This window comes from Podarcis muralis, chromosome 1 (genome assembly GCF_964188315.1).
Source record: "Podarcis muralis chromosome 1, rPodMur119.hap1.1, whole genome shotgun sequence".
Taxonomy (NCBI): Eukaryota; Metazoa; Chordata; class Lepidosauria; order Squamata; family Lacertidae; genus Podarcis; species Podarcis muralis.
This window is the reverse complement of record NC_135655.1, coordinates 60,769,399-60,786,913: the sequence shown is the minus strand read 5'-3', so window position 1 is coordinate 60,786,913 and position 17,515 is coordinate 60,769,399. Positions and strand designations below refer to the sequence as shown.

The 17,515-nt window shown below is 44.8% G+C and overlaps 1 protein-coding gene across 1 annotated transcript in view; it reads right to left on the bottom strand.

Moving 5' to 3' along the window:
• Positions 1-13,944, bottom strand: part of SLC17A6 (solute carrier family 17 member 6) — a 46,025-nt gene extending 32,081 nt beyond the window's left edge. Inside the window, exons 1-3 of the mRNA XM_028729174.2 lie at positions 12,827-13,944; positions 9,113-9,365; positions 7,083-7,201 (exon numbers count right to left, since the gene is read on the bottom strand). Coding sequence (XP_028585007.2) covers positions 7,083-7,201; positions 9,113-9,365; positions 12,827-12,912 — 458 coding nt within the window. The 5' untranslated portion in view covers positions 12,913-13,944. The remainder of the gene's footprint in view (positions 1-7,082; positions 7,202-9,112; positions 9,366-12,826) is intronic.
• Positions 13,945-17,515: the final 3,571 nt, after the last annotated feature.

The following is a 17,515-nucleotide window of genomic DNA, read 5'->3' as shown; positions in this document are numbered from 1 at the left end:
CCTGAGTCAGAGTGCTATGACAAAAACATGTACCATATTTTTCGCTCTATAACACGCACCCAACCATAACATGCATGTAGTTTTTAGAGGAGGAAAATCCATAGGCATGCCACCCATAGGCATTCCCTCCATAACACGCACAGACATTTCACCTTACTTTCTAGGAAGAAAAAAGTGAGTGTTATGGTGCAAAAAATATGGTACATCATGGATTAGCAGCTCCCTGCACTCCAGTGTTGGAGCACATTTTTTGTATACCTGGCATATCAAGGTACAACTGAGAAGTTCCCTGTCTGAAACCCTGGAGAGCCACCACTGCTCAAGTTACATGGGCCAGTGGTCTGAATCATTATAAGGCAACATCCTATGTTTTTATGGTAGAGTCATCTGAAGGAGTAGAGTGAAGTTCCAACCATAAACTTGAGGCCAAATCCTGAATAATGTCTCTGAATAGTCTTGTGCATTTTCTGTGCAATTAGAATTATCCTAGGGATGGGAACCACTGTTCTAGTGCAGTTGCAGCCAATGGAAGCTTGGAAGCTATGATGTGGAGACTAGAACTAGCTCCAGAAGACCCACCACTAGGGAAACCTTTCAGAAGCCAGTTAGCTCTTCCACAACCTGTTCAACAGATAATCTAGTTGAGACTGGACAGAAAATCTACTGAAATGTGTGCCCTGAATTTGGATAGACAAACCGTTTCCATAGAACTTCCATAGTCCATTCTCCCATCCAGGTAAGACACCCAAAACTTATGACACCATTGTTCTCAGAAGTCACCTACAAATTTTTAGCCACCCACAACATTTCTACAATTTCATAATATTAATTACTGTTATAATTCACTGTTGGAGGCAATATGCTTCTGGAAACCAGTTGCTGGGAACTGCAGGAGGGAAGCACACTGTTGCACTCAGGTGCTACTTGTGGGCTTCCCATAGGCATCTGGGTGGCCACTATAAGAACAGGATGGTGGACTAGATGGGGCCAGGGGCGTCTTACCCATAGAGGCTAGTGGCATGGGGCGCCGGGGCACCAAGTTCTGGAGGGCGCCAGGGAAGAGGCGGAGGCTGGACGTGGTGCCTCCCAGCATCAGCTCGCTGTCCTTGCCTGCCTCCGCCATGCCGCGCCGAAGCAGCCAGCTGAGCCTCTACCTCTTCCCCGCCAGAGGAGCCGCCCTCCAGCCGCTGACCACCTCCTCCAGCCCCGCCGGCAGCACCGTCCTTCCTAAAAAAATCTGGGAAACTGGGTGGGGGTGCTGGAGAGAGCTTTGCACCACACACAGGATATGCTCAAGACGGCCCTGGATGGGCCTTGGCCTGATCCAGCAGGTGTCTTCTTATACATACTCTGATGTTTCTGCATGCCAATCTTCTCTCTCTCTCTTTTCAGTCAAATAGGTGCATGCACGTGAAAATGGAGTCTGCTGATGCATGACATTTATATAAAAATAAAGGTCATTGTCATCAATCTGGGCAGCTCCGAGCAATTTTTTAAAAAATTAAAACACCACTATGTTGTCAACATTGAAAGGATGAAGTGTATTTATTAAAGTATGTATGTATTATTATCTTTGGTCATTTTAGTTCAGTCATGATAAAAAGATCTGCTGCACAAGACACATCCATGTAGTTGATTACATATCCATGTAATTTTCCTTGCTAGAGCTGATTCGTAAGAGTACTTTTAGTACTGTGTGGTGTGCATGACAACAGCTTGTTAATGGTGTCGTTGATTTAAATTGGTGTAATTGATTTTATTAATTAATCTCAGATTAATGTTTGGGTTTTTAATCAGGTTTTAATTAGAGCTGTCCCTCGCAATAAAGTGTTCATCCTTTGCAATGGGAGGGTAGGGGGGGCAATTTATTTGTATTTCTAGCTTTTTTATTTATAGAGTTTTTCAGTTTTGATCATGGATTTCAGATTGTTTGTTTTCAGGTTTTTTTCCCTTCAAACTGACCCTGTTAGAGTCTTCTGAAACCCTGAAAGCATCACCTGTATTCTATACCTACCCTTTTAATCAGTTCATTTATTGATTACACTGTTAAAAAACAACAACCAAGAAAGTTAATCACCTTAGAAATCCCTGAATGACGAATTGACTGTTTGACGGTTCTGCTGATGTGAGTTAACTGGATCTGAGAAAACACTGGATTAAAATATTGCACTCTTTACAAACGTTCCCCGTGTAGTATAACTTGTGAAGGGATCGCGCCCTGCTCCTAATTAACAGCACGACACCATTCATTCACTCTCCGTTCATTGCACGTCTTGAAACTAGGCATAAGGGGTGAAGCGGGCTGCACGCAAATGTGATGGATTTGACTGGACAGAAAATAAAAAGTCAATGGTGGGGGGGAGGACGGCACCAGGGAAGACTGGCGACGTCGTCGGCTCCTTTAAAGGCTCGGCTAATAAGATAAAAGCGCAATCGTTATTTCCTCTTTAACTCGAGACTAAATGGACTTGGTAAGAAGAGCTCTCTGATGGGCACCTGAATGTGTGTTAACTGGGGCTTTCATTCCCCCTTTGTATTGGGGAAATGCATGGCATTATACGAAAATGGCTACAATTACGGTTTAGTAAATAATCCCCGATTGCTGATGCGGAGACCAGCGAGCCTGGCGCTTCCTGGCCAGAAACAAATAGCCACATATCCTCCGCAGTCTGAAATCATGCCGCCCTCTCCCTGTCTCCCCAAAGAGACCGTCTGCCTGCCTCGCTCCTCTCGCCCAGCGGAAACCCCTTGTAATGTGATGGAGCCATTCTACAGTATTGCACCGTGGAGCGCGCAGACCAGTCGGGAAAGCGCAGCCCTGCCTCCTCATTCTTCCAGATTTACCCATAATCATGGGCGTAGCCGGGGGGGGGGGGAGGCAGGGGGGCAACTGCCCCCTAGGTCAAGTAAAACAATAGAAATACTTAACTAACTGACCAATCAATGCCGTTCTGTCCCCCCTAACCAAAGTCCTGCTCCTCCTAGCAAAAATCCTGGCTATGCCCATGCCCATAAGGCTCACCGTAAGTGCCCTTTTCTGCCGCAGGGGTAGCTAACGCGATGCCCTCCCCTGCAGCTCTCTCATCCCTAAACATTGCTTGTGCTAGCGGCGCTGATAAATGGTTGTAGGTCAAAGATTCGCAACCGCACCATGTTGACTGTCTTTGCAATATTGCTGGCTTTGGACAGCTACCCCGAGATAACATAGGTACCATCTCGCAGCGAAGATTGTGGGTGCCCGCAACAAAGGGCTTCAACTTTGCCCATTGACTTTGAGGGGCTCCAGCCCCCACAAATATATTATTGTGGGTGCCGAAACACCCACAGATCCCTAGAGATGACTCCAGTGCGAGATTACACTTATTCCAGTAATGTGGAACACAATCGCCCCAGTCCTTTTCCCCAGCTGCATCTGTTTTCCCCAGCTCCATCCAAGTGAATGGAGAAGGAATAGTCGGTCACTCATATGGAGGAGATAACCATTCACTCCTATGGAAGAAATGGCCATGCACTGGTATGGGGAAACTATCCGTTTATTCATATGGAGGAACCATCCATTCATTCGTATGGATGAAATGTCCACTCACTCGTATTGTCTCAACTGTGGATTGTGGTTGGTGGTGGAACACACAATGACTTCCCCAATATGGGCGGAGCCCGGCTGGTAGGTCTGGAAGGAGACACTAGCCCAGCTGCTCCAAAGCAGGATGTCCCAGTCGCCACGCCACCCATATTTGCCTATAGAAGAAAAACTCATTGTTGTAGAGCCAAATCAAGGCCTATGAACAGAATATGAGCCACCTAAGGAAACCTCGGGCCCTCCGTCCAGAAGAGACAAATGAGAGTACTGTAAATAAAAACTCCCAGCTTTCGTATGTATGTATGTATGTATGTATGTATGTATTACAAGGCTCCCTCCCGCCCCGAAATATAACTGGACTTTTTATCCAAAACGGTTGATAGAATGCCTATTGCATTGATTTAGAACTTAGCAGGTGATCTGATTTCAATGCGCCTTTAAGCATACAGGTTTGATTTATAATATCGGCCACGGTCGGTTCTATGGAGAATTGCCCTTGTTTTGGCATCTAAACCTACAGTACACGCTCACAGATTGACTGTCGTGAGTCGTCATTTCCTCGGTTTCCATCTTGTCGCTGTCTGCCTTTACGCATTCCGAATTAGTTACGTGCCATTCCTCTCCCTCCACATCTACCAGTTCGCACAACTATAATCTCAAAACTATAAATTCGGAGAGAATTAGGGCTAAAGAAGAACACGCACGACTTCGGGGAGGCTGAAGTAGCAATCCAGGAGCTGGTTAGAGGGGAAGTGGATTAGGTCTTACTGCTGTCTTTCCAAACCTGTATATTCCTGTTAATCTGAATTGGGAGTCCTGTGCACGTCTACTCAGAAGAAAGGTCCACCGAGTACAACGGGGCTTACTCCCAGGTAAGTGGGTATAGGAGTCCAGCCTTAAATCAGCGCAGATTCTAGATCAGGTGGTGCTCTCCCATCCGACGTAAAATTCAGTTTAATAGAGTCGCATTGAGGATGTTTAGGGAAAGCAAGCTTTCCTGCAGGACTTTTCCCTGCGTCCGATTCCACCCCCACCCGCTTTCCCTTTGGAAATGCAATCTACAGCTAGGTTACCCCGTTTCCCATTTGTGCAGATAAAGACCCGGGGTAGTTTGAAGCGCTCCGATGGGGGTTGGTAGTGGTGGCGATTAAATCCCTGATTCCTTTTTTACTCAAGCCAAACAACTGGTGGAAATCTTGCCCAGGGCAAGAAATGACGATCGAGTTGTCGTCCCAGAGAGCTAGGCAAGTGAGATGCGCGCGCGTGTGTGAACACAGTTACTTTGATTCATGACTGCGGACTAGGAGAGGGAGGGGTTTTGTAATAGCACAAACATTCCCCATTCAGAGCTGCAAGCGCGGGATCGGAGCAGTCGGCGTGGGTGGAAAGGGGATCGATTCGGGGGGCGATCAGCACTTCTGCATTGGCTGATGGATTGGTCTAAAGGGCCTCTACGCGCGGAGACTTTGTTCTTTGGAACATCCAGTCCCTGCCCGGGGCCGCCTGCTTCCGGGTTGGAGAGAGCGCGGCGCTAGGACCCCCCTTGCTCCTCCCAGAGAGGATGGCTCTGAATGCCTCCTGCGCCCGGGAATCCTCCGAGGATCTAATTAACAGGTAGAATCGCCCCCCGGGTGCCTGAAACCTCCTTGGCAGGCGCCATAGAAACGGAGCCTTAAGACCCCGCGCCATCTGCACTTCCCTTTCATTGTGCAAAGCTCTCTTGGAAAGCACTTTCTCTCCTGCTTCGTGCAGCGGGCGCCTCATTCAGCTCCCCTTCGGCTGCCCATTAATAAGGACCCCCACCTTTCATCTGAGGGATACGCAGAGTCTTTTTGTTTAAATAAATAAATAAAAAGCGGGGAAAATTAATAATAACGCACTCGACTCCCCATCGACGGCTTCCCAAAAAGCTCAGCGGGTTATATATAACCTGAGCGATTCAAATGGATTTGTCTCTACTTGAAGCAGACGGTATGAACAGAGAGCCCAGCCAGACCGCATGAAATAGTTTCGAACCGTCGAGCAAGCAAGCGAACGAGTATACTGCGCTTCAGTGATGTGCAAAAAACAAAAAACAACAACAGGGCTTTCATATATGAATAATATCTTAATGCCTGAATAATAAGATCTGGAAACAACGCCAGGAACAAGACATATCATAAAGTGTAACATTAAAACCAATAATAACAATGTAAAAACAGGAGATTCGTGTTTTGCTAACACGAACCCGTGGGTTTCGGTCCGACGAAAATGTGTACAATTATTAATCTGCTAACTGAATAGTAAGTACTACTAGTAGAGTATGATTATTATAATCAATAATCAATTTAGTTAAGCTGAAGCATTTAACTGAAAGTCAGTGTTGTGTTTTTTATTACTTAAGCTATCAAAATACTTCGTTTCAACTGGGCTTGGAAGGGAGTATGGACTCCCCGCCCCCTTTTTTGGTTGTCATTGTTATGAGCAGCCTTGGGCGCTGTATGTTGAAACTGAAAGACGCGACATGAACCGAAATGATCGATAATAAACGATGACCGTTTAAAGAATAATCTCAGATTTCGGGTTAAAATGGCAGTGATTTCAGCTAGAACAGAGTCACACACCCAGCAAAACAGCGTTTAGGCTGCAATCCCATAGCCAGGCATGGCCAAACTTGCCCCTCCAGATGTTTAGGGACTACAATTCCCATCATCCCTGACCACTGGTCCTGTTAGCTAGGGATGATGGGAGTTGTAGTCCCAAAACATCTGGAGGGCCGAGTTTAGCCATGCCTGCCATAGACCCTTCTTTGGGAGCAAGTCTCATGGGACTTAGTTGCACAGAACAGGTGGTGGGTTTTATTCCGGACTGAACTGAAATGTATTCATTTGGAAACTTGCGGCAAAAGACCAGAAATCCTTGGTAGGGAGAGCGAGAGACTCTGCCAGGGATGGTGTGTCCAGTAGTGCCCTCAAAGCAGGACTTTGGAGCAGAAATGCCAGAAGCTACACAGAACTCCATCTAAAGATGGGCTGGAGGAGAGGCGTAAAAGCAGAGTCCTGACTGTATGTACCACTGGAGGTGCCCTGCCTTGTCTCCTAAGCGTGAGAGAATTCCCCTTCTGTTCAGTTCGTCTAACACAAAAACAGTCTGTCGCTCCACCAACAAAGATTGGCTGCAAAGCCAAACTATTCTGGCCTCTGAGTCTGCGCCCACGTACTGGCGGATGGGGAGCACCACTCCGCACTGCGCTGCTACGCTTTGCACCATAGCGGGGTGGGGGTTGAGCTCCGCAGTGTGGCTCATCGAGGTTTTCCCCAGACAGGAGGCTGTTTCTTTCCAACAGCCCATGCAGGAAAAGAAGCAGCCCTGAGCCAACAACAGGTCCCCGCGGCTCTCTGCCTCTTCCCTTGTCAGCAGAAACACCAACCATAGAATAACCCAACACCATGCGGAGCAGACATCTCGCTCTTTGTTTACTTACTTCGCACGTGGAGGAGGGGAGAGATCGGGTTGCCATTACCTGTTAGCTGCCAGCCTGGATGAAATATATCCCCCGGGGATCTGCGTGATTATATAGCCCCAGAAAAAAGAACCGTGGATCATGCCAACCGTCTCCGGATCCCAGTTAAACTTCGCTTTCTTCCGAAAGCGACCAAGCCAAGGAAAGGAAAGACAGAGGGAAGAAAAAGAAGATGCGTTGTAAGCAGTCATTTAGAAAGGACAGGTCGGTGCTAAGCCAAGGTCCACGGAGGGTACCTGCAGCTGTCAGCCACGGAATATGAATGTGGTTTCCCATGACGCTGCTAAATTCAACAATTAGCCCAAACAAACACATTGGGGGTTTTAAAGGATGGGGATTGCTAACGTCTCTGTAACCTATATATTCTTAATTGCTTTTCATTATTAATTATTAGTAGTATTTATATTATTGTACTAGGAGGGTACTGTACTCTGGGACGTCATGATTCCAGCATATTGGGGAGTAGAGGGCGTCGGATATATTTGAAAAGGGTCTCAAGTGGATTGATGAATCTCCTGGGCGATCGCCAGGTTCAAATCAAACATAATGTTCAAAAGCTTCCGAACACAACAGTGTTTGAAACGGATCCGTCCAGCAATTTATTTCACTGTATAAATAAGATACCTTTGCCACTTGGTTACTTTGTGTTAGTCTGTTTTTTCCCCTGGGAGAAATGGTTGGGGACGGCGGTGGGGCGTTATTTTGTGAACCATTTCACGTTCTCGATTACTATGTGGTGATTTGTTTGTTTTTCTATTGGACACAAACACCTTGCTATTTTTCTCACCAAAGAAAACGATTATTAAAGAGAAAATCTTGTTGAAGCGACGTACATTTATCCGCCTATAAGCTAAGCTTCACCTTCCCTCCGAATTAGGGGTTTGATACAGATTTGCTTCGCTTTCTTCATATTCTTAATAAAGATTCCCTCCCTCGCTTTTTAAAAACCAAGACGGACCTGATTTGACAATCGCGATGTAAAAAACGATTGATGGACCGTCATCTCCTTAATTCCGAAGTTTCCAGAGAGCCAGGGGGGAAACAAACCTCTTTCGTCCTTTTTGGCCACTTGGTGTAATCATCATTATTTATTAGCCATATAAGTATGTTTAAGGGTCTAAAATAGCAGTTGTCCAGAGGGGCCACCTCTGCCCTGTTCCCTATCGATTTTGGCAAGTGCGGAGCGCAGACGCTGCCATGTAACGGCTGAAGTCTGATCTTGGGACCAGCTCTGGATTTGAACTGAAGAAGCGAAAGCAGGAAGCGGAGCACCATGATCCGACTCGGGGTGGGGTGCGGGCTCCTGGACTCCTTTCACCCCCATTCGCAGCTGAATAATTTAGGATTTTCAATCGATTGCGTTTGCGGTCCTCCTGGCCCCACCTAATTGGAAGTTCAATTGAACTCAATGGGACCTGCTTCCAGGTGTGCCTTGGGCTGCGAGTTCCGTGGAGCTGCTCGCCTTCTAAAATATAATTGTGTGTGAGAGAGTGGGGGAGCTACATCTTTTATTTATGGGTGGGGTACCCTAGGTTCAAAGCCCCATTCAGCCAGGAAGCTCATGGGATGATCTCGGGCCAACTACGTTCTTTCTCGACCTCATAGGGTTGTGAATATAAAATGCTTGGGGAGCGAACCATGTAAGCCGTTCCGAGCTCCAGGGAAAGAAAGCAGTAGGAGAAGCCAACAGGTGCACCAAATTCTCATACCAACGACAACAAAACCGAGTCTGGTTTTAAACGGGGGAAGAAAAAAGAAACAGGAAATGAGGCGGGTGAATGAATTGGAACGAGAGAAAGAGGAGGAAAAAATGGATCAAAACCAAATGAATGGATTCATCTCTCCTTGCAATGTTTTTTTTCAGTTCTGCTTAAAGAACCTTTCCCTAAACATTGAAGTCAGACGATGACATACAGGCCACCTCTCTTAGAGTCTAGCCCATGTTCTTAAAATGGACGCCTGAAGGGCGTTTGGGAGTCGTGATGGTGCAGGTGGAAGAGGAGAACTGTCTCAACGTCTCTCTCTCTCACCTCTTTGATGACTTTCCCTCCTCGGTGTATAGTGCTGTTATTGACCATGTCCACGATGGCTACTCCCAGGTTACAGCGGATCCCAAAAGAGATGCAGAAGCCCAGTCCGCTCATGATGGCGATGATGTATCTCCGCGGGAGCCCGAAGCAGGTGCAGTCGCACAGGGGCGCCTTCTTCTCGGGCTGCTCCAAGGGTTTCCCATCTTCTGTCAGCTCGATGGTGTCGCCGGTCTTCTGCTTCTTCTCGAGGACTCTGCCCAAACCAAAGAGGACATGATCTCAGTCAAGGGACTCCAATCCCCTGGCCTCGTTTATCTTCGGGATTTTATTTTTGCCCGGGGTGGGTGGCAGAGGTTAAAGCAAGGGCAGATAGATTCAGGGCTTAATATGAACCAGGAGTGTGCCTTAAAAATCAATTTAGCGAGTGCTAAACCTCGCTGGGGATATGTAGAAACATAGTGTACTGCTTTCCATTTAGCCAGATCCTTGATCCGCCTAGTTCAGGAAGTACTGTCTACCCTCAGGGAGAGTGACTTTCCAGCGCTTCAGGCCCAAGAATGAACCAGGGCCCTTCTGTTGCAGATGAGATCTGCCCTACATTAAAGTTTGGAAAGGGCAAGGGGGCTTCGGTACACGTTTATTTCCCTCACCACTGACAAATATCCCGCCACAACACCCGAGAGGTTGGCAGGCGTGATTTAGGAAACGTTTCCATCTCCTGCGTGGGTTTCACAAAGCAATTCAATGAGGCGCCCCTGCCAGGCTTCTTGTTTCCTTCCCCCTCCCCTCCATTCCTTATGTGTCTCCTGATGTATGGGAGGCGTTCGACTGCGGAGACGCCATGTTGGGCTACTTTGCAACCAGAAACATATCCTGGAAAGGGGGGCCGAAACCCACGTCTGCTTGCCTTTTAGAGAGAGGGCTTTAACTCTCTTATAAAGTGGGGGTTGGGGGTTGGAGTGTGCAAGCCCATGAGGCCCGGTGAGGCCTATTGAGAAGGGAAAGGGCGTCTTTTTTCTTTCTTTCAGAGGCGACGGCCAGTTGTCTGGTTTTTCTGCCAGCACTCAAAATGGCCGCCTGGCGCTTTTTCAGTCAGCCGGGCCTGCACTCCAGCTACATCCCAAGGCGGCCGCGAATGAAGGCCTTCCTTGTCGGGCAGCCCGCGCTTGGAGGCTTAAAAGACACCGAGGAACGTGTCATGGGCGCACGGCTCCCTCGGTGTGGAAAACTGAGCGTTCCCAAGCAAGGCTTTCCTGCTTTCGAGGACCTCAGAAGGTCGGTGGGTGGGAATAAGCAGGCAATGCATAGGCGAGCCGAGCGCCCTTTCTCTCACTGCTGTCATGGCAAATGGGGAGGGATCTGAATGGCCACCCCAACGTTCCTTAGCAATATTGAATTCCCATTGATTCCCGCTGCTGTTTCTCACCCTTCCAGTTGCGCGCCTGCCTTAATTTCCCTTAGTTTTTCCATCGGGGGGGAAACGTTTTCCTTTCACAAAAGGAAGGCTTGGAAATGGGATCGAAATATTATTCCGTTTGTCTTTCGGTTTGCAAATCCGATATTCCATTGCAGGGATTTCCACCCCCCCTCCGGTACTACTTTTAGAAATTTCGGACAGGAGTGCAGCAGTGACCTTCACTCCTTCGAGATCTAGGTCAGTAAAGACAGATTGGTTAAGATCTATGAACAGGACCGGCTGATTTTAGGATCAAAAGTGTTTTTTCTCTACATCACGGAGATCCGAGCTGGATCCTGTGCCAGTTGAGCGAATTAACAGCGCAGTCCTAAACATGCCTACCCAGAAGTAAATCTTATTGAGTTCAATGGGGATTACTCAGAAGTACGTGGGTATGGGGTTTAATTTTACTCACATATTCCTTTACTGGCTAGTTTGGGGAGAGAGATGCAAGTTGTTTTTCCCGTTAGAATCAACGATTGTCTATTATCTATTAGTTTGCCTGGATGAGGGGAGATTGGGATTGGGTTTTGGATGATGTGATATGGTGTATTTTACTATGCTCTGCGTGTGTGTGTGTGTGTGTGTGTGTGTGTACACATACTATGCATATATCGAGTTTCAAGGAATTCAGTCCTTGACCTTAATTGCATAACACAATATAACATAGCATAACATCAAATAACCGATCCTAATCTCATCCAGGCAATATCAGAAATAACACATAATAGCTGATGTTTACATTGCCTTCTCATACAGTCATGCAAATATTCCTTCCCAACACTTATTATTGTATGCCTAGAAAAGAAAGAAAAAGAAAAAAAGACTTGTAGAAACAGAAAGGTAAAGAGGCAATTCTAAGATCAAGAGGAGAAAACTAGATCCTGTTTTTCCCGCGAAGCCTAATGTGAAATTAAGCATTCCTAGAGTTAATTTGACATTTTAATACAATATTTGTTTTTAAAAACCATGAAAAAATGCACAGTTTGTATATCTCTTTATTCTCGAAGACAGCTTTGTAAAATTATTTAAGACTATAGCGGGAGTATTAGATTGTCATACAAATCAGCATTTTGCTTTTATTATATTTCGTTGGTGTCCTCTTCCTCTCTAGTAAAAATAAGGCGTTATTTACGTGGATGGGCATGACAGCAAATACGTGGGATGGTGTGTGTTTGTGTGTGTGTTTGTTTGTTTGGGGTTGTACAGCCAGCTCTTAAAATAAAATTACTGCATACCTTTTGGCTTATAAATTAGTACAGCCCTCGTTTTCTAGATGTTACCCTAAAGTAGCCTAATATTCTCCAATAAAACAACGCTTCGATTGCCGCAATGGTGGCTTTGCTCAACCAAAGGTGACCTTCCTATTCAGGTATTAACCTGCCACTCTGAATGTGCATAAGGTGAAATAGTAATTTTTTTTTTAAGATTAATAAATTAATCAATTTGGCATTGTCTTTTCATTCTCAAATGCTATTATTTTAACTACCAATTAGTTTCGTTTTGATTTTGGTTTAATTAAGGGGGAGGCTGCAGTATTTTCACGAACCATTGATATCGAATTCAGATGTATTTTTGTAACTAAGGTTTGCTGCGGTACTTTTTCAAACAGTTTCTTTTGTAGTACATTTCTGTGTAAGGATAAAGGGGTGGTTCGGTAGGAGGACACACGTTTCCCTCAGTGTCTCTTTCCTATGGTCTACCTTTTATGTGTGTTCCAGAAAGAAGACATTAGATTATCAATTATTTATGCATCTCCATGTTTTTCTTCGTCTGAAGGGCGAATACACTGGGGAATGGGGAATCCAAATCGAAAACCGTGCTAATTCTTCCTTGGGGGGAGGGGGGAAACTTTCTTATAAATAAATTGTAAACTAAAACCCAAATACAGTTCAAAGGGGTCCCCCATAAAAGAAAACATTTTCTACATTGCTCATTGTGAGGTTCTAAATACACAGAACAAAATGAATAAATTACCCAACACTGGTATGATTTTTCTGACTGTGTTTCTAAGATAATGTCTGGAAACAAATATATTGAAACCACTGGTGCCTGCTTCCCCATAGAAGGGTGTTAAATGCTTAAATATCAAAACCATTTGGATACCATTTTGTTGAAGTTAAAGCCCGAGCTAGCAAAACCCAAAGAGCACAAATAATACCCACGTTTGGCCACAGCTGTATGTGAAATTATCCTCGTATCAGAAGTGAAGTCAGGAGCCACAGTTTAAGAAGCTCCACAATGGTAAATATGCTTACCTGTAGAGTTGACCCAGCGATTTCCCAGCTAAATTTTTCAGCCCCTCCTTGCCAGGGGTCAGGATCCTTTGTTTTACGGACTCCATTCCTGCAAAGGTTTTAACTGGCGTTCACTTGGTTGGCTAGGGCACCCTTATAAACAGTGATGATGGCTCATATTGGTTCCATGTCTAACTTTTCTCCATAAAATGGCTATTGGTGTGCATCCAGATAAAGAGGTGTGTGTGTGTGTGTGTGTGTGTGTGTGTGTGTGTGTGTGTGAGAGAGAGAGAGAGAGAGAGAGAGAGAGAGAGAGAGAGAGAGAGATTCTCTGTATGCGTGTATGTGTGTAACTGTGGGCGAGGAGGAAAGGAGGAGAGCCAGCGCCAGAAAGAGGAGACGATTGAGTGTCTACATACAGCCCACAGATTTCTGAATAGAACAGAAGTTGTGAGACACAACTAGAAGGTCTTCCTGGAGGTGAAGGATCCACTAGCAAAAGGTGCAGGAGGAGCCATGGCGAGTTTGAAAAAAGAGAACCGCCTGGATTCAAAGTCCAATTTGTAAGTAAAATCCTGGATTGGTGCTGATTAGTTTACTGCATTTGGGATAGGTAGAGGTAGTGAGTCGTCAGACGATGTAGACTTCAAAAGAGGATGATGAATACAAACCTTCCCAGTGCCTACTTCATGCCAATTTGGGTGAATCCCTGATGATTGTGTTACAAACTCTGGCACTGGTGTGCAACACATCAACCAGTTGCTCCAGTGCTGGAAAGAGTGGTCTAAAGCAGAGTTGCAGGGGTCACACCTTCAGACGTAGTTGGCAATTCTTCGCCACCTTCCTTCACTGCCGCGCCTCCCAGAGAGATTTCAGCACCATGGATAGCGCACAAGGACCAGAGCGTGCTCCGAAATGTTTTCAGCACCACGGAGAGAGCAATCGGAAGCTTTCCTCCACCATCAATGTTCCAGGGGAATTGGGCGGGCTCATTACAATGAAGTCAATGAAGAGCGGATGCCATGGAAACCAAAGAGGAGCCGAGTCAAGGTCTCTCCGTCTCCAGGTTTTCCAGAGAGCAGTGTACTTCTCAAAGAAAACGGGGGTTTACGAGACGCTGACAATTAACTTTCGGATTCCCATGTTTGACTCCCTTTCCTGACGCATTGACTGACCCAGTTGCGCAGTACAAGCACTAGAGCACATTTCAGCAGCTTTTGCTGCAGTATAGCAAAATAAACTGAACACTTCCTCCCTAAAAAGACACCATTTTAAGCAGTGATCTGCAAACAAAGCAGCAAATCATCTGAGATTTAGTGAAAGCTATAATAAATAGATGAGTAAGGCCACCTCTCAGATTGTATAATTAGGAAACCATTGAATCTTTATTTTATGGGCATAATATTTTATGACATTTCTTTACTATGGACTGGTCGTCCATAGTATCTATCTTTGATGTGTGTGTGTGTTTCCTTAATATTTAATATTTTATCTATTCTTCCCAAACAATAGGGCCAAACTGCCATGCTCAGATTTGGCTTCTCCTGATCAAAATATAGTCCAATAATTTATATTATGGTAGAAATCTCTTATCCTGGTGAGATGTCAGCAATGTGAAAGGGACAGAATATCTGACTATGCAGGGGCTTCTCATACTCCAGTAGTGACTCCGACAAGTTTCATATTATTGAAAAGCCCTATTCAGTTCTTATTTATTTTGATGGCAATAGTATAGTTTTATAAAAGGCAAAACATCTACCTAGAAATGTGCACATTTTGAATTTGGACCTTGATCACTTGATTCATAAAAAATATATGGTACCAACACACTTAATTACTTGATAAAAATGTGCCCCTGTTGCTGTGCTCTAAATACACTGATGTTGCTGTGATTAAAATGTTTTTACTAAGGATGCCCTCTGGTGGAAGGACAATGGTGTTCGACAAGACTTCCATTAATTACTCCTGTGGTGTTCAGTTTCACTGGCCATTCATAATCAGTTCCTCCTGCTTTGTAAAATGCTGCATTAATACGTGAGCAGAAAATATGTCTAATAAAATTATGATATTTTACATATTACCATTTCTAAGTAAAAAGTTTTGTTTGTCTTTATTTTTTCCCAGACTTGTGTATGTTACCTTGATTCATGTCACTTCAGAGTTTATTTTAGGAAAAAGGAATTTCTTGGTGCTGAAAGGGAAAGTGCCCAATTTTGTAGCTTTTATCTAAATTCTAATGCTATCACCAGATTAAATAAATCTGTATTTTTAATTAGATGATTATTACTTTTCTAATCTGCATGCATGTGTGCATTAATAGAACAACTGTTCTAAATAAAAATACACGAACACATCACATTAGCCAAAGGTATAGAAGATACATTCTCCTTTGAGTGACAGAGAGCTGAAAATGCCTCTTCTAAGTAGCTTTTGTCATCTGCAGTTTTTTGGGTCACAGAGTCATATTGCCAGAAATCCTCTGGCCTTCAATAATCTAAAGCAGTGGTTCCCAATTAGCTAATTACTGAGGCCCTCATATTTTTCAAAAGAGAAGCCACAGACCCCCTACGTTTGAACATTTTGATAAATCAGAAGCATTTTTTGGGGGGGGGATGTGTGGTGGTCCCTAATAAGCAAATGATTATAGGTATACTAAAAAAAACATACCATAAAATTTGTGATATTACCACAAATTGCCTATCCCCAGACAATAGGAAAAGGTTGTCTCCATTGGTCCACTACAACTGAATAATAAAAAACCCACAACTGTATCCCTAACCTGCAAGTGTTCTATATGAAGAAGGCTATTTATCTGAGGCTATTTATTTAAACATGCTATTCCTTACTTGTAATCTAAGACGGTAAAGGTAAAGTGACCCCTGACGGTTAGGTCCAGTTGCAAACGACTCATCTTGCCTTATTGGCCAGCACAAGTATGAGGGGCAGACTGCAATGGCAGCTTCACTCTGCAGTATATCGCACTTGACTCCTTCCGGCTGGCGTTGGTAGCAGAGGGACTCAGGAGCAGTGGTTTCACCACTGCAGAGTGAAGCCACCATCCCACTCTGCCTTCTTACTGGCGCAGAGGGAGAAACAAGCTGCATTGGCAGGCCCTGATACAGCTTGTTCCTTCCTCTGCTTCATTAAACTGCTCCACTGAGGAGCACACAGCTGCCTGTGGTGGGGTTGGGGCTCCGTTAAAGTGCTCCCACACCCCCTCTCAGCTATAGGGAGCCCCGATGCTTCTCCTGCTCACATGCAAGCTGGAGAAACATTGGGGCTTCCTCCGCTGGGGGCAGATGCCTTCTGAGGCATCTGATCTGTCCAGCTGGAGGGTGGGAAGCCTCTTCCACCCCACAGTTGAGCAGTTCAGCAAAGTCCTGATGCTCCTCAGCTCACACTTAAGCCTGCGAGGCATTGGGACTCGCTCTCTGTGTAAATACCCAGCTCAAGGGGGGCGGTGGCGGGACAACACACAGAAGTAACCCTCCATTTTGCCTTCCTGGGATTTACTCCTAGCAGGTTCTGTCCTCCTGCCACTGTGGGTGTGCAATGGACTAAGGAATCGGTGTAGGGATACACCTCCCCTGTGGCATGTCCAACATACAACCCATTCTTGGCTGCTTCAGTGCCAGGATTTGGTCAGTGAATCCTTCCAGCTGGCAGAGCCTTCCACAAGCATCCCAAGACATCTCATTCTTCCATCGAAGCTCACTGTCCACTGGCAAAGCAACAACAGCACCACTTTCAATTATGACTCAGCTGGAGGATTTCAGGGATAGGATTGCATGCTAATAGTTTTATCAAAAAATATTTAATTTTAAAAAATTTGCTGCTCAAAAGGTATTCATTTGAGTGATTAAAAAGATTCTTAATGCATTACTCTAACTGGTTGATTGACTAAACGTTATAGTTCCAACACAGGGGTAGCCAACCTGGTGCCCTCCATATATTGTTGAGCTCCAGCTCCCATCATTCCTGACATTGGCCATGCTGGCCAAGGATGATGGGAACTGGAGTTCAACACCATGTACCTAACAAATGTGAACAATATCTTGCAAGCATTACTATTTTATTTCTGTGCAGTACACCATCAGTGTGCATGCTGCTTTGCAGAGTCCAGGTAGCTTACAATCTAACTTTAGATGGCAGGGGAAGAGAAAAGAGTATGTTATTTGAATATCTTTCATATTCATTCATAAACAAATAGCACAACCAGAAAACATTTAATTGTCTTTACTAATTGTCTTTAATTGTCTTTGTGTGATTGTGGCAGCTAGGACAGTCAAATTAAGTAGCTGAATTACTCATTACTTTATCTCCTGTTTCATTGTGGTGTGCCAGGAACAGAAAGAAACAACTTGGCCACCTACTGGCAACATAATTGAAACATCTATGACACTGAATTTGCCCCATTAGGAAAACAGATATGGGTTTTATACATTGTTACATTAACAAGAATACCTTCACCCAATTCTGGAAAAGTAGCTGAAGACCAAGTAAAACAGAGTTAATAAAGAAAATGTGGGAACAAAGAGAAATTATTAGAGTTTACAGCACTCATAAGGACTCCACAAAAATATAAAGTAATTCTGAAAAGCTGGAAATCTTTAATGCAATATATAAAAGGGAAATTAGAAATTAGATCATATATGCTATAAAATAAACAGTTGTAATAGTTTTCTTTGGCTGCAGTCTATACCCTGGGAT